At 42.5% G+C, this 24,495-nt stretch overlaps 1 protein-coding gene across 1 annotated transcript in view; it reads right to left on the bottom strand.

Annotated features, from left to right (window-relative positions):
- LOC125300930 (adhesion G-protein coupled receptor D2) overlaps nt 1–24,063 on the bottom strand; it is a 31,974-nt gene extending 7,911 nt beyond the window's left edge. Inside the window, exons 1-20 of the mRNA XM_048253109.1 lie at nt 23,847–24,063; nt 23,643–23,679; nt 23,522–23,549; nt 22,987–23,214; nt 22,020–22,691; nt 20,937–21,128; nt 20,258–20,304; nt 19,257–19,544; nt 18,980–19,091; nt 18,683–18,823; nt 18,074–18,179; nt 17,398–17,509; nt 17,109–17,164; nt 16,469–16,598; nt 14,259–14,362; nt 13,073–13,175; nt 12,461–12,614; nt 10,433–10,566; nt 9,942–10,057; nt 8,606–8,726 (exon numbers count right to left, since the gene is read on the bottom strand). Coding sequence (XP_048109066.1) covers nt 8,606–8,726; nt 9,942–10,057; nt 10,433–10,566; nt 12,461–12,614; nt 13,073–13,175; nt 14,259–14,362; nt 16,469–16,598; nt 17,109–17,164; nt 17,398–17,509; nt 18,074–18,179; nt 18,683–18,823; nt 18,980–19,091; nt 19,257–19,544; nt 20,258–20,304; nt 20,937–21,128; nt 22,020–22,691; nt 22,987–23,214; nt 23,522–23,549; nt 23,643–23,678 — 2,880 coding nt within the window. The 5' untranslated portion in view covers nt 23,679; nt 23,847–24,063. The remainder of the gene's footprint in view (nt 1–8,605; nt 8,727–9,941; nt 10,058–10,432; nt 10,567–12,460; nt 12,615–13,072; nt 13,176–14,258; nt 14,363–16,468; nt 16,599–17,108; nt 17,165–17,397; nt 17,510–18,073; nt 18,180–18,682; nt 18,824–18,979; nt 19,092–19,256; nt 19,545–20,257; nt 20,305–20,936; nt 21,129–22,019; nt 22,692–22,986; nt 23,215–23,521; nt 23,550–23,642; nt 23,680–23,846) is intronic.
- Nucleotides 24,064–24,495: the final 432 nt, after the last annotated feature.

The raw sequence follows: 24,495 nt of genomic DNA, 5'->3' as shown, positions 1-24,495 counted from the left end.
TTAACAAAAATCAGAAGTATTTTTTTTCTGAGAAAGAAATTCCTTGCTGTGTGGTAGGATTTGGATAAAATGCACACATCTGAGAGGTTTGTCATGTTCATTTGAATGTTTAGATTGATTTGAACAGCAATGGCGAAACAATAAACATGTTTTAAAGAATTTAGCATGGGACTTTTCAGAGTACGTGTTCTAAATTCTAAATTATAGTCATTAAAAATCTGAAATTTGAATCACTAAAACAACAACTTGCCCATAGAAAGCACATATCTGCTTTTAGTTTTTGAGTTTGATTTAAATATGGAGCTAAAATAAAAACAAAAATCCTGAGAAAGAAAAACGATGTTTTCGGTGGGGTTGTTGAAATGCGTCCCCAAAGCAGCCTGGAGATGTGCGTGTCATTCCAGCGGCTCTTGGGGTAAGGGGTTAATGGCGCCATCCGAGCGCCACACATGGTAGAGGAGCTTTGTGGGAGTATTCATCATTATAAAGCAGGACTCTGTGCGACTGTCACATGCAATCACAGTTTACTACGGATCGCAGGACTTCAAAGTGAAAATGAATGGTAGTTCATAGACATGAAGACTTCATATATCTTAGTTTTGAACACACACGCTCACTCTTGCTCTTTCTCTCTCTCATCCACTCTTTTTTCCCTTTTTGGGCAGTGCATTTTTTTCATCTCGGTCTCTGTTGTGTCACATGGGACTTGCTTGATTCATAGATCAATTTAAACTGAGCTGCATTGTCAATTTGTAAAATTCCATGAGAAACATTTGCATAATATTTCCTCATGTACCACACTCCCTAAAGATAATGATTACATAATACTTAGATGTAATGAAACGGTCTGCTGGTCCTCAAAGTTAAATGAACCGTAATAATGTCACTACCACTACTCATTTCTCCGCCTCGCGCACGAACATGCTATGTCTTTAATCTACTAATGAGTCCAAATGAGGCGTGCTTTTGACGCACGTTAGACAGCCGGCGTTAAGTCGCTTTGACCCCCCCGATTCCACAGCCCATCTCAAAGGCGTTTGATTGGCACATGCTTTCGCTTAATGAGGATAATTACTAAGAGCAACAATTGCGAGACCACATCTGCTCAGCATAAGCAGCTCTCGGGGTGTCGAGTGCCGATCTGTCAGAATACGACCCCCCCTTCCCCTCCCCTCCTCCAGCTTGCCCCTGTCCAAGACAAACCATTCACCAGCAGCAAAAACTGTCACCTTCACCAACCCCACCCCCTCCACCCACCCCGGTGGACGAGAACCAGATTAATAGAAATCAGCATGTCTCTGTAAACACTCGTTAGGTGGAGAGGCAGGGGGAAACGGCGTGGGAGCGGAGGGAGGGGGTTGGTGTTGGTGCCCCGCACCTCCTGGTGTGTGACAGCAGCGGTGCGCAGGAAGGGCAAGAGGCCAAGAGGCTGAGCGACATCATCCACTGTTGTTTTCTCCCTCACTGCTGTGTTTACAATACGCCCTGCCCTGACAAGGGAGTGCACATGCTGCTCCTGCACACCGATTTAAAAAAACACACACACACACACACAGGACCGGACTTGAACTGATTTTCTGCCTATTGTTGACAACATGGTAACGGAGATTTGGCACTGGGGGGGAGACAGGAAAGGGGGAAGCTGGTCGGAAACAAACTGGAAGTGCGACATTTATCTTGAAAACCTGAGAATTTTGTGTGTCAAATGTGCTCTTTCTGTGTATGACCTACTGTAGAATTACGACTTGTTCTCAATCTAAAAGGAATAATGACTTACAAAGGGAGGAAATATGAATAATGCATTCTGTATGTGTTTATTTTTGTTTCACTTCCATGCAGAGAACGAATAGCTCACTTGCAAATTGGCGTTGGTATTTGACAGCGCTTACAAAATAAGAGAGGCTTTTTTTTTTTCTCCCCCTGCCCCACGCTGACCCAGTTCTTACTAATTATCTGCAAAGTATACATCAAAGCAGGCCAAACAGTCCACAGCACTTAGATTAAAACAGATTTGAACAGATCTGCCGTTCAGACGAGGCTCTCCTCCACCCAACCTGCCCACCCACGGCCTCTCTCTCTGCGTCTGCAAGGTTTGTGACAGTAGGAGATGGCAAAGTGCTTGACTTATAAATAGAACGGTCAATGTTCAACAAGTACAATTTTGGTGTCGGTCATTCCTCCTGACACTCTCCGTGCTGGAAAGAGAAGGGAAAGAGAAGGAGGTGGGAGGGAAAGGGTCATGTTATCCTAACAGAGGTCACCAAGTCACCATATACTGGTCATGTGATCCTTTAGCGCCCTGCCAGGCCTTCCTGATGGTTTGCTTTCATATGACACAAGCTATTAGTAAATTGAACTGGCAGGTAATTCTAAAGTAAATAAATGCCTGCGGATTTTAAAATAAGAGCAAGTTCTTTGGTGGTGTGCAAATTATAGAAATTCTCCTATCCTTTTGACAAGAAGCACGTTATTCCCGACACCCATTTCTCCAAACCAATATAAACTAGACTTTTCTTGTTGGCTCCAAGACAGTTCACAATCCATCAAAACCTAAAAAAGTATATATACCTGTAAAGTGTGCAACACCTTAAAACAAAGTTTTTTTTATGAAACCAATAAAGTAAAAGTCAATGGTTTTTAACTATGGAAAGATGCCTTTACAAATGCTGACAAATAAAACTCCCAATGCTGTGCGACGACCAATCCTGAATCTTATTTTGAAAAGCAAAATCCACTGTACCGAAGACAAACTTAATGACCCCGATACTAAAGAGGAATGGCACAATAGACCAGACCAAATTTGCTTTTGTGTGTGAAATATCTAAAACGTGTCCACAGAGAGACCAGCTTTCTTTGATGCCAAAGGGGATACACATTTTCCTGCCATCTTCAACAATTGGAAATGAAAAACATTTCCCTGGTACTCTGACTGTGAAGGGCAACGGGGACCGACAGACAGAACCATTTGTATTTTTTGTTCGGTATGTTGCTGTCCCCTAGGTTGACAGGGGTTCATGCCAGTGGACACCTGTCTGGGAAACCACACTCTTGTTTTGCTTTTGTTGCTGTCTGTGCTGAGTGAATTAAAATAACCCCTTGCTTTATCTTTCTGTGTGTGTGTGTGTGTGTGTGTGTGTGTGTGTGTGTGTGTGTGTGTGTGTGTGTGTGTGTGTGTGTGTGTGTGCGAGAGGGAGGGGCTCAGAAAACACTGAGAAAATGGCACCCTTCCAGGGCGTCCACACTGGAGGTGCCCTGGCATCCACAGCCCATCCAACAGCACTGGCCCTTGCACACATTCCGAATAGAGGAGGGGATGGAAAAAAAAAGAAAAAAAAAGTGGCACAGAGAAAAAGGCACAAGGGTGGCCTGCACTGAGGACGGGGGGGGGGGGCAGCCTGGAGTGGGCACTGAAGACGCCACACAGCTGCAACAGCTGAGAGAGCTGTGAGGGACAAGGCCTGGCCCAGCCTGGCCGGTAGGGTTCTGTCCCGCTATTCGCACTCATCACACAGACGCGCCGGCGTGCCAGACACAGTTAGCCACAGCCAGCTGCTGCAGTGTGTGCGTGAGAGGAGTAACCCTCTTTTCCCCTCTATTAGACTGGCTGTTCCAGGAATTACTGTTATAATTGTTTTTTTAATCATTCTGTAATATCGTCAGTGACATCTTTTTTTTCCCCGCCGAGGATTAACAACGTGTGCAATTTTTCTTCTCATCAAAAAAGTGCACTACATCCTTTTCAACTAGATCGGATTTCTAATTTGGCAGGCTTAATCTAAATATGCCACTCTTGTAAGTGATGCAGCTGTAACTCTCTTGGTTTTGGTGATACCTTAGGTGCTGAGACTCCATGCCCTTCGTTCAATGGATTCAGATAATTATATTATCATTTACTATACAAATTAATATCTTTGAACCCTTGATTGACACCTAGGGCAGAATGTAATAATTATATTGACCCATTCCTAATTTTTGAAAGGTACAGTTTCTTAAGTTACTAGTCAGATATTAGAATAAGAAAGGTGGTGAATTTATTTACATAAATGGATACTTCTTGTTATAGTCTTATCAGATAACTTATTATCAGCCAACCTCTCTTTTATATCTAACATAAAGTTGAAGTATGATGAATTGTCTGAGGTGGCCATGAAATTGGAAGAAAAGAATTTTCTGAACTTGATACTTAAGAAAAAGACAATCAAAGGAAGGAAAGTTTTGCCATAATGTCAGTGTAGTATAGCGGTCATACATTTATACTAAGTAAATCATGGTAACTAAGATAATTCTGGTTCCAGAGGTTTCTTCAGATTGGATTGGAACTAAATATTTATTTTTTCACACAAGCTGAGGAAAAGGATATCATTTCCAGGAAGCTCAACAGCCAGTCATATAAAATAGGGCAATTGATCTTAGCAAACTTTAATGACTCATATTAAGAGGAGGAAAAACACTAAGGAACTGAATTGATATTGCCCCCTTGTGGTAGTCATTCAGATGCCTGTAAAGACTACATCCATCACATCAAACGCTGCACACTGAAAACAACTGTAATTAAAGCCCTTAAACATTCATGAGAGAAATCATGAGAACTGCTACATTTATACAAATGCTTTCTCTATGAAATTTCCAAGAACGACAGACTTGATTTGACATCAATTATCTGCCCACTTCCATTCTACCTCAATGCCCCCCCCCACACACACACACCCCAACTTTGCACCAATATGCTCAAAGTTATTGATAGTTTTAAATTATGGTCTAATAATCCAGTGGCCAATGCAGAGCCAGGAGGCTATTATCCCACAGTAATGGATCGAGCCAAGCTTTTGAATGACATTGCAGCGAGATTGGATGACAGAGGGTCGGGGGATTTATGGTCAAATGAAGCCACACACACACACACACACACACACACACTGACTGACACACACACACACACACACACATGCGCGCACTCACACACACACACACTGACACACACACACACACACACACACATGCGCGCACTCACACACACACACACACACACACACACACACACACACACACACACACACACACACACACAAGAACAGACTATTTATATCTAAGAGCATATGAAGCATGGCTGCATTTATGGGGTGCAAGTTCATAAATATAATTGAAAAGACAAAATCAATTCAACGAGTGAAAGTTAATGCCAGTTGCCCTAGTGTGTCTCCTCGTAGGACAGTGGAAACTTCCTAACTGAATGCAGATATCTGGCTACACATCCGAGTTATAGCATTGCAAATTGATATTTTGTTCTGTTAACTATTACAAAGTGAATTTCATGCCAGACACGTAGTCTGAATGGAGGGATCTTTAAAGACTGCAAGGCTAATTATTTAGTCAATAATCATAAATCATTATAGATGGGTTTTTTTATCACACTCCAATTACATGTATTTTGCATAGCATCTGAAATTAATCCACAAAACTCCTCATGGAGGAGCTCAGAATACCGTACATATGAGCATCAAATGCCTCCAACTTATTCTTTCATATTGAAATAAATATCAAGAGTAACAGCAGATGTTTCAGCTGTCCAGATGTTTAAAATCTGCTGAGGAAATTGGACACAAATGAGCACACAAAAATGTAGAATGAAAAAAAAAGCTATCACAAGGTGCGCCTTTTGTTTACAACTGTGTCCGTTTGAAAACCAAGGAGAAGAAACACTCCTGTAAACACTCAAACAATCTTGTCAAGCAAGCAGTAGGGACTGTGGGCAATGAAAGGCGCTTGTCAACATTATCTGTTTTATTGATTTAACAGTAAAAGCCTGCAGCTTAAGTTTTATGTTGCCTCTGCTACCTATTGAAAATACAATAACAGAAAACAAGAGCTGGATTTCCTTACCACGATGCCTGGAGTTTATGTGTGCCATGCAGGCTAAATGTGTTTATTTTATTAATGGTCATCATTCATTGAAACGTTTCAGGACTGAGCTCATTAAGTCTTAGTGCAACCAATAAAACACTTAAGGTGCCTAATATCAGGCAGAGTACTGTGAGATCTTTGAATGTAATTTAAGATTTAGATAATGGAGATTTGTGAGAGGAGGTAGCCCAGGTTTTAGTACCAGACAGAGAGTTAGTGAACTCTCTGAACACTTTGGTAGGTTTTACTTCTGTGTTCCTTTGGAAAACGTCTGGCACATTCTGTCTGCACAATTAAAATGGATCAGAGAAAGCATGCCATGTATTTCCGTCATCTTTTTCAGGCCAGCCCTTTGAGACTTTTTTTGAAGGATTATTTGCACTTCCTTCCCATTTATCTCTCCCTGTCTTTCTTTCACACAGAAAAATGTGACATGATGTCCAAAAAATGTTTCTCAGATGTGAGGAAACATAAAAAATGACACAAGGTTATTGCATTATATAGTTGAACTAGTCAAACTAAATGTAGAATATGCTATTTTCTGGCTCTTTTTTTAAACCCTGCCTTCTGAATGACTACATCACCAGCAAATACCTGCAACCTTCAGCCGGGTTATTTCAAGTCTCAGATTACACTAAACTATTCATTGAAAACTTTGGGCATCCCTCATCCGAAAACTGAAGCAAAACACAGACTACAAGCCATTCTGTGAAGCATTATCAGTGTGCACTGAAATACTGATTTACAATCAGATTAACTAATCTAATCAAAACCGTACACTAAAGAGACATACTGAGACATCAGTGTATTTGCTAAACGAGAAGCACACAAAGAGGCACTGCTCCACTGCAGATCATACTGTAGAGGGTTTTCCCATACAGTAATAATGAATCTACACACTAGTCCAGCAAAGTAGTGGCTTCATTTCCACTATGGACTGCATTCATAATTTGTTCAGATGAGAAAAAGTAATTAGATGTGGAGGAAGCTGAACTATTTATAGTGTGATGCCTAATGATCTGACTCCAGCTAAATCTCTATTGATTTCATGTGGAATATATAGCTCTATTAAAGATACAACTGATTAGCGGCTGCTACAAATTGCCTACACAGGATACGAAAAGCAGCAGCAGCACAAGGGAGTGGACAGCCGTCTGTGTGTGTGTGTGCGTGTGCTATGTGTGTGAGTGTGTGTGTGTGTGCTATGTGTGTGTGTGTGTGTGTGTGTGTGTGTGCGTGTGACTTGTCACTTTCCTAATGTGAAATATGCAATGTCAAAGCCAAACCTATTACTTAAGCTGTTTCTTAATGTCAAGGTTTTTTTCTCTGTATGCGATTTGACATACAATTTGGCACAATAGTAGAAAGTTTGTTAAAACATTATTCTATACATGTGAAAATGTTTTAGAAAAAGCTTTACATCATCTATCATTTTGGGACTTCATCTGGATAGATGCAAAAAACAACAAATGACAACTGACAGAATTTACAGAAATGAAATTAAACTCATTAAATCATTAAATCTTTTAACAGATAGTTCCCTTCCTCTTTCTAACCACTCTGTGATGCATTTGGCACGGCTGCATTTTTGGTATGACAACTGATACAGTAAACAAGGTCTAATAATTTTCTCAAATGGAAATGTGTGCTGGCACTTACACCCCACAATATCATTTTACTGTAAATAAATATCCATTTTAAGCCATATTATAAATTATTTTGCTCGGCACATTCAATATCACATTGTGAGTTCGGAAAAATTGCTCTTGCTTGCAGTATAGTATTCTCTCGCTGTAAGTGTCATTTATTATGGATCCGTACATGTCTGTAAATTTTCCTCTCTGCCTGAATAATGCACGATCATAAATCAATAACTTAGCTAAATTTCATGTTATGCTCAGTAACGTCTCATTAGTAGCTGGATGAATTATAGGTTGCATATGAGAACACACACACACACACACACACACACACACACACACACACACACACACACACACATACACGAGTTTCGGGACTGCAGAGAGTGAGATGTCAACTAATGGCGACAATATTACTACAGTATGATATGGAAAAACCATGTATACACATATGAGTATTTAATGTCAAATATTAAAGGTTATAAATGTAATAATAGCTAATAATTATTTTGCAAAACATGACAGCAGACGTCTTGCACTCATTGACTAATTGAGATAAAGCCGACTACAATTCAATATCGTTAAACTTTTCAGAGAAGCGGTGTCAGGTACTTTGACAAAGAAAAGTACACCATCTTTATTGCGAAATGCCGGTATGTTTCCCTCCCTTACTGCTTTGTGTCAAGGCTTTAGACTCATCAGCCCAGCCAGCAGAGACGCGGACGCCTATCTGTGCTGCATGCACATCTCTCCTGCTGGTCGGCTTGGCTCTGCGTTATGCAGCTGAGGAGCCGTCTTTTGATTACAAACCGGACAACAAACAGAGCAACACTCTCCAAACACCCGAGCACAAAAAGTCACCACAGGACAGAGACCAAAGTAGAGTGTGTGTGTGTGTGTGTGCTTCTAAATGACCTCACACACAGACACACTCACCCACACACACACACACACACACACACACACACACACACACACACACACACACACACACACATATGCACAGACATACCCACAGAGGAAGCGACCCAGACCCAGACACATACACATTCACACACACTAACCTGCAGAGAGTTGAGGATCACAAAAATGTACGCCATGACTATGGAGAAGGGCACGAGCACCCCACACAGCCAGGTCAGGCCCAGGATTGGCAGAAGCACCAGCACGGCTTTCACGGCTGCCCTGCACAAATACACAGACACACACAGAGAACAGTCAGGCCCATCTGGGAGTAACTGGGCAACCAGCTAAAAGACACAGTCTCACCCAACACGCCGCACCCACCCACCCACACACACACACACAAATACACACACACACACAGACACACCGACCATCTTTCCCACTGGTTTTCACTCTTTTTCACTCTATCTCTCTTCCTCGCTCTCTTTTTGGGCAGCCTGTTTCGGGCTCTCTCGTTCTCACTCGAGGCCCTGGTAAAACAGGACAGGCTGGCACAGGCCTGGGAGGGGGTCAATCCAAGCACAACAGGAGCCGCTGGTTAAACTCACATTGTGACAATTTCCACACTAAATCTGCCTTAATTCTGTTTAGTATGAAATTACCTTCCCGTTCAGGTGACCGCTAAAGCAAACCAGCTGCGGGCGAGGCCAGGGCCCGCACCAGGGAGGTGTGTGTGTGTGTGTGTGTGTGTGTTTTATTTTCCACTTGCCCTGCTGTGGCAGCCAACAGAAATGCTCAACGCTCTTTACTCAGCCTCCCACGCATAGAGTGCCCATTGATGTGCCTCCTGAAAAATAACAAATACCGTAGACGACTCTTCCGACAGTTTGGACAGGGGTTATTAGCTAAATATGTGTTTCTGAAAGTGTCATTTGTGTGGATTAGGTAAGTTGTGTGTGTGTGTGGGGGGGGGGGTAGTTGTTTTATTTATCTTTTCATTGAGGATGTGTGTAAAAGGGAACTAAGTATACCTGACATGGGAGCACCTTTCAGCAAAGTTGCCTTGTTAACTGATTCCACCGCATCAACCCAACCCAAAGTAATGGAAAGCAAGGGAGGATAAATCATTGACTCGGGGGAAGAGATTTCAGTCATCACGTTCGTGATACGAGGAAATGCCTAACGCTTCAGAACAAAATATCAGTAAACAAGGACGAGGAAACAGACGCAGAGGAGAACACTGAGCTGGCCTGACATGTGTGAGCGTGCCTGTCGAGAAGAGAGATGAAACATCGCCCCCATGTGGTGAGTGAGAAAGAGAACGCGCACAATCAATCTCATATGAACTTTACACAAAGAAACAAACATTGAGAGAACAAATGGTGAGTGAAGTGAGAAAGACAGGAAAATTAATTAATTAATGACATTTAATTAATTTAAAAAACAAAGCAACAAGAGAATATAAGGCAGAGTGAGTAAGAGAGAAAAACGAACCGGCTCTGCTCGTAGGCCTGTTCCATGGGACTGCTGTTGACGGCCATCATCAGAGATCTCCTCTTGGCCGTGGTGATGGTAATCCCTACCACACGAGCCAGCACCATGATGTTCACCTGAACACATTGACATCACCAAAGGTCAGTGCGTGCACCCAGCCACATAGATACAGACACTGACATTGAAGTGAAAAAGCAATCAAAAAGACTGTGCCACTGCCATCATAAGTATTTGAAAAGTTTTCCCAAGGAGAATGCAAAGGACCTCCATGCAATAAGACTCTTTGATCAATTCAATAGCTCAACTACTTGAGTATGGCAATCGCAACACCAAGGTCTAGGTTTCAATTATCAGAGAGAAAAAAGAGAGAGAGAGAGAGAGAGAGAGGGAGAGAGAGAAAGAGAGAGCAGCTCATCTTCTTCAAACTGCTAAATTTCATTTGTCCCTGTCACAGAGGGCTTTCCCTCTGGAGTGGCTGGACGGAGTCTCACCATGATGATGAAGATGACGGGGCCGGCAAAGCCCCAGATGACCCCATTCTGCACACTCAGCCAACAGTGTCCGTCTGCAGCGTACCGCCCGGAGGCCGAGGCCAGTGTGATGGTGACAATGAGTACCGGTAGCCCTGTCACACAGTGCAGGTCAGCTCCACTTTAGTGCGTTTTTGGTTTTAAAACTCTTAATATATTCCATAGTTTGTGAAGAATGAGGGGAAAAAAATACACATAGCCAAGAAGCTACATACAAAAACACTAAAGCACTAAAAGAAAACAAGCAGATGTGCACTGCATACAACAAACATATCTCTTAGTACAGTATATTATACATACATACACACACACACATACACTGCAAAACCACTGTAGGCCAAGACTGACCAGGCATACCTAAACATTTCTTCGATACATGATCACTCATCCCCTGCAGCGATGGAAATCTCTCATTTACAGGAAAAGCCTTTAAACGCATCTCAAGACTAACTGGAGAACTAACTGCTGACAGCAAGATCTAAAGACCACTGGGTTCAATTCAATCAAGCACTTAAGACTGACTTGCATTGGCATTTAGACACCAAATTGCTTTATCGAATTCACTCCTAATTTTGAGAAACCAATAAATAATGGTCGCAAGGTTCTCTGCACTATTAACACTATGTGTTCATTGATCAATGTATGTGATTCGAGCTGATGTCTCTGCATAATGATGATCACAGGAGGAATCTTTAGCTGAAGTATTAGGGACTCTTAGGGTTTTAATTTGTATGATCAAAGTCAAAAGTCAAAGTCAAAGTATGATACACAATGTATAAGTATAAGTATAAGTATAAGTATAAGTATATATACTCTTTTGATCCCGTGAGGGAAATTTGGTCTCTGCATTTATCCCAATCCGTGAATTAGTGAAATACACTCAGCACACAGTGAACACACAGTGAGGTGAAGCACACACTAATCCCGACGCAGTGAGGTGCCTGCAACAACAGCGGCGCTCGGGGAGCAGTGAGGGGTTAGGTGCCTTGCTCAAGGGCACTTCAGCCATGCCTACTGGCCGGGGTTCGAACCGGCAAACCTCCAGTTACAAGTCCGAAGCACTAACCAGTAGGCCACGGCTGCCCCAATGTGCAATGCAATGTGTTAATACCAACCCGTTAAACAACTAATGCTAATTTAATGAACTCAATAACGCGCAACACCACACTACACACTGGACAGAGCACACAGACAAGGAAGTTCTGAGCACATGAATTCATTTAAAGTGATAAGTTATCCATTTAACGTCTAAAAATCATAGATGATAAATTCTCATTTAAAGTCAACTTTCATCATGTTTCTCTAGAAGTTAAATAAAATGCTACAAATTACTCAAACGATATCTGCCACATTGCGCCATGCAATGTGTCAATAAATTGAATATTGCCTGTTTTCTGCAGCACAGAACTCAGCATACACTACAGATTCAAATTAGTGCCCTCGTGTTCAAACCTCAAGCAAGCTTTTTAAAAGTGAGCCGTTCAGCTTACAGACTTAAAATACAATGTATAGTACTCAACATTTTTACACTATTGTCTCTTATACACATTGTAACTTCTTCTCTATTTTTTTGTAAATTGGTTTGGACAAAAGTGCCAGCTAAATGAATGAATGTAAATGTAAATATAAATATAATAAATATTTCAACTCTTTTCTCTGAAGTTGAATGTTCATAACAGAACCTCATTTAGAAAAAAAGAGACCCTTGCAGGCAGTTGGAACGGAAACATCTTGGACACACAATAACCAAAAGGGTTCCAGAAGAACTATACGAACGAGCTGCCGCTTTGGAACAGAGTTTTCAAGTAAAATATTGATGTCTTCTTCCAGAACAATTAGATACAGCCTTCAAGCCGACAATGATCTTAATATGTCAAGCGTGTTTAAAGAGAGAGGAAACAGAGAAGATTGAGAAGATGAGAAGACTGAGAAGATGACAATATAGAGTGTGGGAAAAATCAGACACTAAGTCAGAGAGCAGCTCCTTACCCCAGCCAATAAGATAGTAGTATTTCATGTGCCGGTCCTCGCTCAGGTTGACCGTCACCACTTTGCTCCAGAGCAGCAGGCCCTCCACCAGCATCCAGCTGAAGGCCGCCATGAAGAAGAGATGCAGAAGGGCCGCCACCAGCGTGCAGGCCACCTAGGGGTCATGGGGTCAGAGGAGCACAGGCAGGGGGTCAGAGGTCAGTGACCAGAGGCAAACATAAACACATGGAAAATGTCAGAGTATTGACTCCACATGATGAAAATGTTGAGGGAGGGGAGAAGAACAACACATCCTGACACACAAGAATGTTTGGACAAATGACATCCAGTTCTGATCACATGATCAGCAATACATGCAAATGATGGAAAAACTAGAACTAATGAGAAGAACAACATGTAGTCATTCTTTTAAACAAATCACAGGATGCTGTCAGAGAGGGTTGAAGTGAATCAAAGATCTTTGATGCTGGCTGTACATCCAGTTGCATGAGCATATTGGGTTTTTTTGTATTGTATTACGTATTTTGGACAAAGCAAATGCTAGCAAATTAACACCACTTTACACTGTCCTTTTGCAATTAATGGACACGATATATTATGTTTTGAGCTCACCTTGTTGTTGATGGCTGAGCCACTGCAGAGAAGCACTACCTGTGCACAGGTAAGAGCAACGAACAGATTCTTGTGTATAGACGTCCGGTCAGACTTGGGAATACTGTGGGGTAATAAAGAAGCAAAGTTACAAGAAAATCACACAAAAACAAGCACAGCATTACACACAATCCTACTGTGAATTGGGAAGGTTAATTATGTCACAATCAATGCATATGCTTGTGTATCTGTGCATCAACATGCCTCCATTTTAATGTTTAATGTATGAATGTTAATCTGAGCCAGGCCCCTCATTCCCTCCATGTCCACCCCTTCCTCAGTAAGCTGTGCTGTTGCCCTGCGCCTGATTAAGTGTTAGCAGGCCATCCGTCTCCTTATCAGAGCCCAGACCCCTCCATCCCGAGCCCCACTCTGATTAGCCTCTCCCTGGGTGACCCTTGGACTTAATTACACAGCAGCCGTAATGTCACCATAAAACTTCAGCCGGCACTGCAGCGGGTAGAGTGTGCGGTCAGAGTGAACTAATTACCAGATTAGCCGAGTTCAATAGGGATCCTGCCTTAAAACTGAGCCACTATTGACCAGCGGCAGATGCACGGTGTGTGAGTGTATGTGTGTGAATGTGTGTGTGTGTGTGTGAGAGAAAGTGTGTGTGTGTGTGTGTGTGTGTCTGTATGTGTGTGTGCATGTGTGTGTGTGTGTGAGGGAGAAATGGGGAGAGGAGAGGGATGTCTTCTGTCTGTACAAAGATGAGTGTGTGTGTGTGTGTGTGTGTGTGTGTGTGTGTGTGTGTGTGTGTGTGTGTGTGTGTGTGTGTATGAGAGCAGTTGCACATGTGCACACATTGCAGGGCAAAATATGTCTTTAGGCACCAGGTGTGTGTGTCTGTGTGTGTGTATCTGTTTCAATGTGTATATGTTTGTGTCTGTATGTTCATGAGAGTGAGACAGAGAGTCTGAGCCATCTTTCTCCAACTCAGCATGATTTTTCGGGGGCAGCTTTCCTCTGTGCAACAAACACACACACACACACACACACACACACACACACACACACACACACACACACACACACACACACACACACACAGACAGATAGACACACACACACACACACACACACACACACACACAGACAGACACACACACACACACACACACACACACACACACACACAGATACTCACTCTAGTACAGTAAACAGCATCAAGGTCACCATCAGTGCACAGAGCGAAGCCCCAGAGCCGATGAATGTCAGCTTAGTCAAAATACTCTGCTCCTGTGGGCTCCACTGCAGAGGGGGAAAAGGAGACAGGAGGCAGCCAGTCAAAACACACTGCTGACATTAGCATTCGCTTTGCCCTGAGATTACACACAAATCCACACAGACACAACCGCAGAGAGAGGGAGAGATACACAACCACACAGATCTGTGACAAACACACACACACACACACAACCTTAGATGTAACGATGACCTTGACGCATACAAACATGCTCTATCGGTTGGGACACACAAACAGACCAATCTACACAAACTCAACCCAAGAATGTCCAGTGACTAACAGTGAGCGCTCAAATGTGAGGATGGCACACACACACACACACACACACACACACACACACACACACACACACACACACACACACACATACATATACATATACATATACACGCTTACACAAACACACACTCAGGCCAAGCACTACAGACTCCGTGGGTGATAGAGCCAGTGCTGAGCCAAAAGTGGTTAGTGTGTCTCCCCCTCAGAGAGCGTGTGCCAGGGTGCCTGCAGGTTGGTTGGTGGTGGTAGTGGTGGTGGCAGCCCTTCACTCTGCAGCTCAATGAGCCAGTCAGTCCCCCCGGACAGTGCCAAGAGTCAGTGCAAGAGCCGTGCTATTTTCGGCTCAAAACTGTTTAGCTGGTCAGTCAAATGGCTTAAATTTGTCGCTGTGTAAATTCTCAACGAATTTTTAGCCGACAAAAGGGCCAGTGTGTGTGACTATGTCTTGGCTCATAAGGCCTGACCTGTTGTAAAATAAAAAAGACCCACCACATACAATCTTAGAAAAAGATGATAAATAAGCCAGACACCTAAAGCATTCTTTGGATTGTCTGGAGAAAAATGTGTTAAGACGTCTACTGATAAACTTATAGTTTTTCTCAGTCACTTTGGTTCACATTTCTCAAATCATAATAAACATTTGCACAACAGTTAGTGCATTTCTCAAAACAATTAGTGCAAACTAGTGGATAACCTGCACAAACAAGTACTGTATCTTGCTCAAAATGCTTAGTTTATGCCTCAAAAGCAAATATTTATGCCAATGAAACAGTGCATGAAACAAGACATGATGCCATCGTTTATGTCAAGATAGTCAAACTCTTTTGGCTTGTTGTCAATATGACAGTTGACAGTCAATATGACATACTCTGTAAATATTTTCTAATGAACAATGTGCAAGGCATCACTATTTCCTATTTCAAAACAACAAAGTTACACATTATTGTTACAGTTTTTCTCAGTCGCTTTGGCACATTTCTCAGATCAGAATTGAAATTCCCAAAACTGCTTGTTCAAACGCAATATCATCTTGTCACTTGTGCGTATCATTAAAGCAGTTTCTCTCCATCTTGAACAAACAGCAATGTGTTGGTACATCCACGCAAACTGATTTTGTAGAAATGTCTGCTGTTTTTTACATTTCTGTCATGTTGGTCAAAATGCACTATACTGATTTCATGCTGAATAGTCCTACCCTATAAAACAAATTGATCTTATTTCATCATTTGAATCATTGCATGCAAAAGTGTTGAACTAGCTGTTATAACTATCTTGACTATCTTGACATGGTATAAGGAATGGCATAAGGAATTGTCATTTTGATTGCACTGTCAATTCATTGGTATAAATATTTCCTTTTGTGACATAAACAAAGCATTTTGAGCAGGAAAAGTGCATTTGCAGATAATCCACTATTCAATACAGTTAGCACTAATTGTTTTGAGAAATGCGCTAACTGCAAATGTTAATGATGATTCCAGAAATACACCAAAGCACTGAGAAATACTGTAACACATCCAAATAACCACCTTGAAGCCACCAATGTCCACATCACTTTTCTCTGAGCCAACACTGCCACCTATTGGATTTACCAAGCTATTGCTAGTGCTCACACGTGCAACCTCCAGCAGTCAACAAAAGATCATCTTGTGATCGAGAGGGGAAAAAAAAACATTATACCAGTGAGTCATTTGCATTGTGCCTGGTTTTCATTTAACGGGGAATGTTACCCTGGCATTGACAAACTGCATGCCCGCCTCTGAACCACATCAGGCGTTTGATATTTATGGAAACAATAGCTGATATTTTGGGGCAGATGACTTTCCCTTTACCGTTGCCTCCAAGTAATTCATGAGGACAGCAAAGTTGGTGGTGTGGTTGCAGAAGCACGTTGTGCCGGCAGAGTCCGACTGGGTCATCCAGCAGCCTTCACTGGACCAGCTGGAAGCCTGGCCACCGGCCCTGCACAAACGAGCAGAGGAGCCGCAGGATTATCTCAGAGACATTACCACGCATGTGTCACCACCAAACCCTCTACTGTGGACACAGAGAGGGGAAAAGAAACAAAGATGGGTGAATGAATGGACAGGCAAGCAGACCGGGAGATAAAAAGATAGATACACAGACAGACAGACAGACAGACAGATAGACATAGATAAACGGATAAAAAGACAGATGGATAGACAGACAGATAAAAAGATGGATAGACAGACAGACAGATAAAAAGACAGACAGACAAACAGACAGACAGATAGATAGATAGATAGATAGATAGATAGATAGATAGATAGATAAGAAAAGAAAAGAAAATACAGAAAGAGTAAAGAAAAAAGAAAGAAATAAAGAAAAAAAAACAGACTTTTAAATTAATAAACCTTTCTTCAAAATGAGAGCGGGAGTGAAAGAGTAGTCATGGCAACGGAGTGGACGGGGGTCCGGGTGGAACAGAAAAGAGCAGGATGTCATACTTACATCAGGCTGAAATTCCAGAACACGCACACGGGTGTGACCAGTCGTGAATACTCCACCTATAACAAAAACAGATGTTTTCTTTCACTGTACTCCCTTTCTGTTCTCTGGAGCCAAGAGCAACAGGACCGAAACAGGCCCTAAGCCCAAGCACCGATCCCCAGGGAAGCACCATGAAATTTACAAGTTGTGAAATAGCAAACAATCTCTTATACTTTGACATATCTACGACCCAGGACTGCAGGGAGAAAGTGAAGCAGGTGGTTTATAAGACCCTGGATAGCGTGCTTACCACGCCTGCGGCGGACAGGGTGTAGTGGACAGACACGGGGACGTTCGCTGATTTGGAGACATCTCGAACAGTGGCTGAGATAACCGCGGAGGACAAATGACCAGTTTGGGGGCTGTGAGGATAGGATAACACACTTCAGAGACAAGCTGTGTTTGAGGAATAGCACACTTTTCATACTGAGACTGATCTACTTGTATTTTATTAAGAGTGACTTATATTTCTGCTCTGGTTTGGTTCACAAGACAATGAATTTGAATATGACTTATGCTAAAAACTATTTCAATTTCTTGACGCAATTTTGCAATGGGTGTTTTTTTCTTAGACACTTCTAACTTGGCTGATCACACGGTTACACAGTTCTAAATAAATCTCCAAATCATGAAGGGACATTATTTAGAGGGTGCTTAAGTCACATTCAACTGTGATTAAATTACAATGAAAAAATAGAAGGTGATTCATGTTAAACACTGAGAATTATGCAGTTAACCAAGTAATACATATATGATAAACTAGTGATGATCATGGTTTCTAATTTGTACAAGTCATCGCCATTTAGCTGTGTGCACAAACTACAGTATCTTCAACAAGGTTTACATGATGACCAGGAACACGCAGCTATAAACCCCCCTAAATATTTCCTATAGCATTGTTCTCAGAATGGAGTGAGCATACGCACCTTTCACCAATTTTCATGTCTTCTGATGAGGGAGACTGGTCCTCATCAGCCTCAAGGTCTTTGAGGTGGCTGTAGTAGGCATGGATGAACATGACATTCCTGTGGCCTATCAGTGAAGAAAGCACAAGTCATACTCAAGGAGCAGCATATATGGAGTCTGAACAGAAATCTGAAATCTGGTAACTCTCTTTTCGCTAAGTTAAGCCTGACAAAATTGGCTATAACTCAAGCGTTCCTTTCGCGGGTCGTCTGCTGCAACAATTAGCTTCCACTGTAATCAATGGAACTGGCTACTCCAGATGTGATAGCGATGCGTACGTTCTAAAAAGAATAAACAAGTTTTCTAAAACTATTTTTACACTCCGAAAACGGAATGCTTCACTTCCAGACCCGGTGTAGCCCGGGTATTATAAAGCAACAGAGAGTAAAGAGTCAGCACAATGTCTCCTCAACAATGGTCATTGTGATGTGTGCCACAGATACAGCATTCTACATGAGCTGACAGAAGAAGTACTGCAAGTTGCTGTCAAGAACAGATGCTCCTGGTCCTGATGCTTGTGCTTATGACTGTACAAGTGTAAATCACTCTGCGTGCTGCGCTACTCTCACCTAGAGCATGGAGTCTCTGCACCTCTGTGTCGGGGATGAGGATCTCATCCTGGCTGCTGCTGCTCTGGCTTCCATATGCAGACGGCTTGTACACACAGCTACAGCTCATCTGAGTTAACTTGCGTGGCTCCAAGTGCACATCTGAGAGAGACGAAGGTCGAGAGGAGAAAGGAAGGACACAGAAAAGGGAAGAATGCTAGAGGATGGAACGCGCAGTGATACAAGACGGGCAAAGAGCCTGCAATTAGGGTATCTTTTGTAAGAGAAGACTAATCTGAAATAGTGTTAATCCCTTACCAATGTTTTTAGTTGAAAGAGTGAAACTTTTCCCTTCTTCCCATAGCACATCAGCTAGTGCCCACGTCAGCTTGTCGATGCTTTGTATTATAGTAAATGGCTTGGGGGAAGTCTATAAGAAAAACAACATGAGAAAATGAAGGAGAGCATGTTAATTAACCTATTGTGTATATATATATATATATATATATATATATAATTACATATTAAATACAGCTTAATATAAGAATAAAGAAGCTACCATGTTTCTGAGGGGAGTTTCATAAGACTGACTTACTTCAGGCTCAGAGGAGTCCATCCACTTGAGTGCCATGTCTGGGGCAATCATCTCGCTTGCAAGCCTCAAGTAGTCTGTAGTTAAGGACATGACAGCCTCGCGTGAGGCGTTGGCAGAGTAGATCTGGGCGGAGGCAGCCCGCTCGATCATCTCAGTGAGGTGCAGCACATCTTTTGCCTTCACCACACCGGGACTGGTCTCCAGGACCCTGAGGAGCACGCCAATGAGGTCACCGAGTCTGGAGAGATCTGTGGCCGCCGACGAGTTGAAGTAAATCTCCTCAATCGCCTTTGGGATAGAGAGAATGAGAATTAACAGAGGGCTAGAGGTGAGAGTGGTGAAGCAGGCGCCCTCAACTCCCAAAACAAAACGACTTCCGATACGAGTTAACAGGAATATCAAAAATAACTTGAAAAACCGCACTCCCAAGCTTTTTTCTCATGTGTATTATATTTTATTGGACCGCTAACACAGGCGCATTAAGGCCTAAGCCATCATCAGTGCGTCATCAGTGTCACATCAGCGTCACACTTATGACGGCTTAGGCCGAAACGCGTCTGTGTTAGCGGACATGGTCCAATAAAATATAATACACAAGAGAAAAAAGCTTGGGAGTGCGGTTTTTCAAGTTATTTTTGGCTAGAGGTGAGAGGACACTGAGAGAATCTAGACATGCCGCCACCATATGTGTAATAAGTACAAATGCATTCTACTTGCTGCTCAAGAGAAATACTCAACACATATACTTCAAATGGAGCAATTGGTGCAGAGCAATTCATCCTATCAATATTACTGGTAATAGGTAGGATTACTGTCAGTCCCATTTCATTTATTATAACCATTAGCTTTTTATTCAAATATATAAATTAGGTTCAAAGGCTGACTAAAAAATACTAATAAAGGCATGCGAAACTTATGTTTGTTGACACTTGGGTGACCTGTTAAAGTCCAGCTGGTGGAACTCTGAAACTTACAAATGTGGACAACGAATCCTCACTCACTTTTGAGAACAAATCAGTCCTTGGAAATCTAGAGGTGTCCAGCCCAGCTGTGACAAGGGCGTGGAAAAAAATAAAGAGATGTTAAAGAGATGTTACCCATTTATCACACACATGTCCAAAGCGAAAGCCAAACTAATAGAGGAGTACAATTTCTTTGCCTTCTTCACTGTCTGTAGATGCAATACTATAATAATTTAATTCTAGCAACATATTGCCACCTTGCCAACTTTGGCAAAATTGAAAGCATACTTGCCACTGAAAAGAGAATTATTGTAACACAAAACATATTTAGACTTGGCATTTAATTTAATTTCTCCCATCTGCAATTAATTACCCAGCCATTTATTAATCATTTTCATTAATCATTTCCAATTTCTTCCATTTGTTTTGTCAAAGCTATCAGTGGAAATGAACACTTGTCAAAGACTTTCTTACATACAAAACTGGAGGTAGTGGCGATGAAGAAGACCAATAGAAATGTTTAATGTTTCCATGCTCTGCTTATTACTGGTGAAGGCTGTAAAATACTAATTTGATTCAGAGAGGAATCATGAATCCAGAAAAAAAACTAAACACTGTCTACTTTCAAATCGTAAGCAGGTGCCTGAGATAGGTAAAGCTAGGTTTGTCTACCAATAAGTGTGTTTGAAAGTGTGTGCAGAACACAGCATGGCTTTACATTTCGGAACCTGGCAGATGCCCTGTTTGAGAGTCTGGCACCGATCCAGTCCCCAGCTGCCACTCAGTGGATCTAGGGTCACACAAGCCCCTCTGTCGGGAAAGAGGACAGTACGTGACGAGAAGTTATGATAATGCCAGTTTGCGTCCAACTCAGGGAGTAACATCTGGCTGGCGAGCAGGCTGCTGTTCCCTGTGCAAAAAATAAATAAACACATACAACAAAATAAATAAACACAAAAAAACGTCATCATAATACCAAAAAACAGACAGCTTTTCCAAATAACAACAGCATCTGTGTGGATCTTGAGCAGAGGAATTGCTAGTAGGCCAAGTGCAGATTTCTATCATTTGCGATGATGTCATAGAACCAGAGGGAGAACGCTTACGCCTGAGTGATGCATACAGAGTACTAAACATCTGTCCATATGTTCTCCTTCCAAGGGAATCATGAGAGCCGAGGGGCGATTACTCACCATTCTGGGCCATGTCAGAAGCGAGCAGTTTGTTTTGAAGGGTGGGATTCAGAATTACAGCATGCATGAAATATTTACAACCATTAGGAGTTGAGTTTGCCAATTACAACTTGGCGAATGTTCTCTGTATTCATATGGGTCCAGACAGACAGTGAGAGATAGACAGAGAGAGATAGAAATATCTAGGAAAAGAGGAAAAAAGAGAGAGAGAGAGAGAGAGAGATGAGAGTAAGAGTGAGAATGACAGAATGGCTGGGGAAGAAAGCTGACAAAAGAAAAACAAGAAGAAAAGACAAAGAGGACAGAACAGTCAGAAAAGAAGGGGAAAAGATTGACAGTATGGAAGGCGTAACAAAAAAAATAACAGCAGTGGAAGATAAAGTAAGATAGAAAGACAAAGAGAAAGAGAGAGAGAGAGAGAGAGAGAGGAAGAGGGAGGAGGAAAGTTTCCTCAAATCCAGAGTTGGAATCCACTCTGAACAGTGCACCCATAAGAAGGGCTTTGCGAGCAGAGCTATGCTGTAATCTAGCTCAAATGAAGTGAGTCCACCCTAAAACTTTCCCCCGCCCTCCTTTCCCCCCTTCTTTGCCTTCGTCTGTTTTTTTACCTTGACATGGGGAGTTCCCCCAGTAATTCCTAAGAGAGGGCTCGATTTCTAGGAGCGAGGCGTTCCACTTATAATGCAGGCCAGGGGAGATGGGTGAGCAGTCTTTTTCCATGGTTAGGATTTCAGGTCCGTCCAGTGCCCGGTCCCAAACGTGCAGCTGCGTCACACTACCACAGAAGGCCTCTCCGCTCCGGAACCTTTTTCCTTGGCCGTTACCTTCTTGCCCCTGGCCTACAATAAAGACACCGCCGCTACCTAATTCCTCGCCAGGGTAGAGGCCTTGGCCCTGGTCCAAGAGCAGCCCGTCCGTCCAGATTTCCCAGGTCCCTCCACCGGACCTCCAGCTCACACACACCGAATGCCAGGTCCCGTCGTTCTGGAGCGACGCCTTCGGTAAGGCCACATTGCCGTGCACCAGCAGTTTGAACTGGAGGGGCTCCCCCTCCTCCAACGGCGGGACCTGGGCCTGAAGCTGGAACTCGTTAGCGAATGAGTGTATGGAATAAGAGAACACAGTGGAAACTCCATGGCAACCGAGTTCAAAGAGGACCTGGGAGCATATGGTCACCGCGTTCATACGAGGGAAGGTGCGCAGCAGGCGAGCCGACTTCTGGTCCGAGTGTGCCGAAAACTGCAGAATGAAGGAGTATTGCACTGGGGCCATCTGAAAATCTATACCAAAAACAAGAAAGAACAGAGAGAGAGAGAGAGAGAGAGAGAGAATGTGTATCATAAATGAATGGAACAATGTTACATAAGCTCCCCTGTGGTCACACGTCGATTGTAAACACCAAAGAAACACTTTCTTCTCTCTTTTAACAGTTTAAACATCCCAGCTCCAAAAACACACTCACCATATTTCCAAATTAAGCACACACAAGCCTATGTTGAGGGAGAAGCATTTACGTCAATAAAAAGGGTGATGATATTCAAACGAATTGGCAGGAAATTGAAACACTTGACTCACCATTTATTTGTGTCATGACTTTGCCTGCTATCCAGACAGGCTGAGTGATGTTGAGGGACTGCAGAAACTTGGTCAGCTGTCGGTTCTCGATGTCACTGGAGACCCTGGCCAGAGCGCCAGACTTCTGGGCGCAGACCTGCAGTGTTGCACTCCAGTTGAGGCGGTTGGGCACTAATTCATAATCGTAGTTCTCAACAGGAAGATGATGGGTTCCACTCAGCACGAAACCTGTATGGCCATAGTTGAGGTTAGACCAAAATGACATGAAATTCAGTAATGGCAGTTCAAGAGTAGCAACATAAGTGTAAGTGTAGTAAAATGATTGGCATATATTCATGTTCAACTTCATTCTTCTGTTCAAGAGAACCTGGATGATACTCTCTTTTTCTACTTTCTCTGTTACTCTGTTTTCTCATGTCTAAGTCACTTTCTCTTTGAGGCTAAATTAATGACAGCTTAATGACACATGGTATACCCATTAGGCTAGGCACTGACACTGACTCTACAAACTGCTATAGAAAAGGTGTAATTTTACCTTTTACGCAGTAATGGAGACAACCAACCTGTGAAATGAAACGGTTTTACATGAGATGAGACTGAAAATGCAGAAATATCATTTTAGACTCCTCAGATAATGACACAACCAATATACTCACAATGACAGCGCACTGCATCAGACTTAACCACAGCATACTGTAAGAAGGAAACTGCAATTAAATTGACATCAACTGCTATAACACTGCGATAACGCCGTGCGTAATGAACTCGATTTTCACCACTTTGTTCAATTCAACAAACTTACTGGTAAACACATTTTACAGCACTAAGGAAACGCCAGGTTAACTAATACAGTGGCTTACCTGAATACCGCTCTGGGCGTCTTTCAAATGTAACGATGGCTAAAGTAGAGTTTTGCCTTTGTTTCAGTGAGTCCGACATTAGACAAACTTTGCCTTCATTAAAATTCCACCGCTAACTCCCACCAGAGCTGTTCGGTAGTCCTTAACTGAAGTAACAGTTGCAAAAACAGCAAAAAGATATCAAAATCCAAAGTAGCCGCCGTTCTCCTGCTGCAAACTTATGGGGACCTTCTAAATGATATCAGCGTTTGAGTATTCATTGAGTGATGCGCTGACAGAGCGCGAGGAGGGGTTAGCTCGATCTGCGCGGGTGTAGCCACAAGTTCGCTGGCTGGAGAGGCTGCACGCTGTGTTTCACATGTTCTGCAGTGTTTACATACGCAGATGACAGAGGCGTATTTGGCTGGGGCATTCACCACAAAATATGGTTCCAGTACAGTCTTAAACCACCATATTTTGCTATATTTTTCGAGCATTATGTTCACTCAAGATCATAAAATGATGTCCCTCACCCAAGCCAACCATTTAGGACCTCATTCCATCATTGATGTGAAAACAGCCATCATACAAACACAAAAGAGTGCAACGCTGTGGTCAAGCTAAATTCCATGATTGACTTCACAGGTTACCAATCCAATGTCTGCAATTA

This window comes from Alosa alosa, chromosome 9, assembly GCF_017589495.1.
Source record: "Alosa alosa isolate M-15738 ecotype Scorff River chromosome 9, AALO_Geno_1.1, whole genome shotgun sequence".
NCBI lineage: Eukaryota > Metazoa > Chordata > Actinopteri > Clupeiformes > Clupeidae > Alosa > Alosa alosa.
Note: the sequence above shows the minus strand (reverse complement) of the source record. Positions and strands in the feature narration are given on the sequence as shown.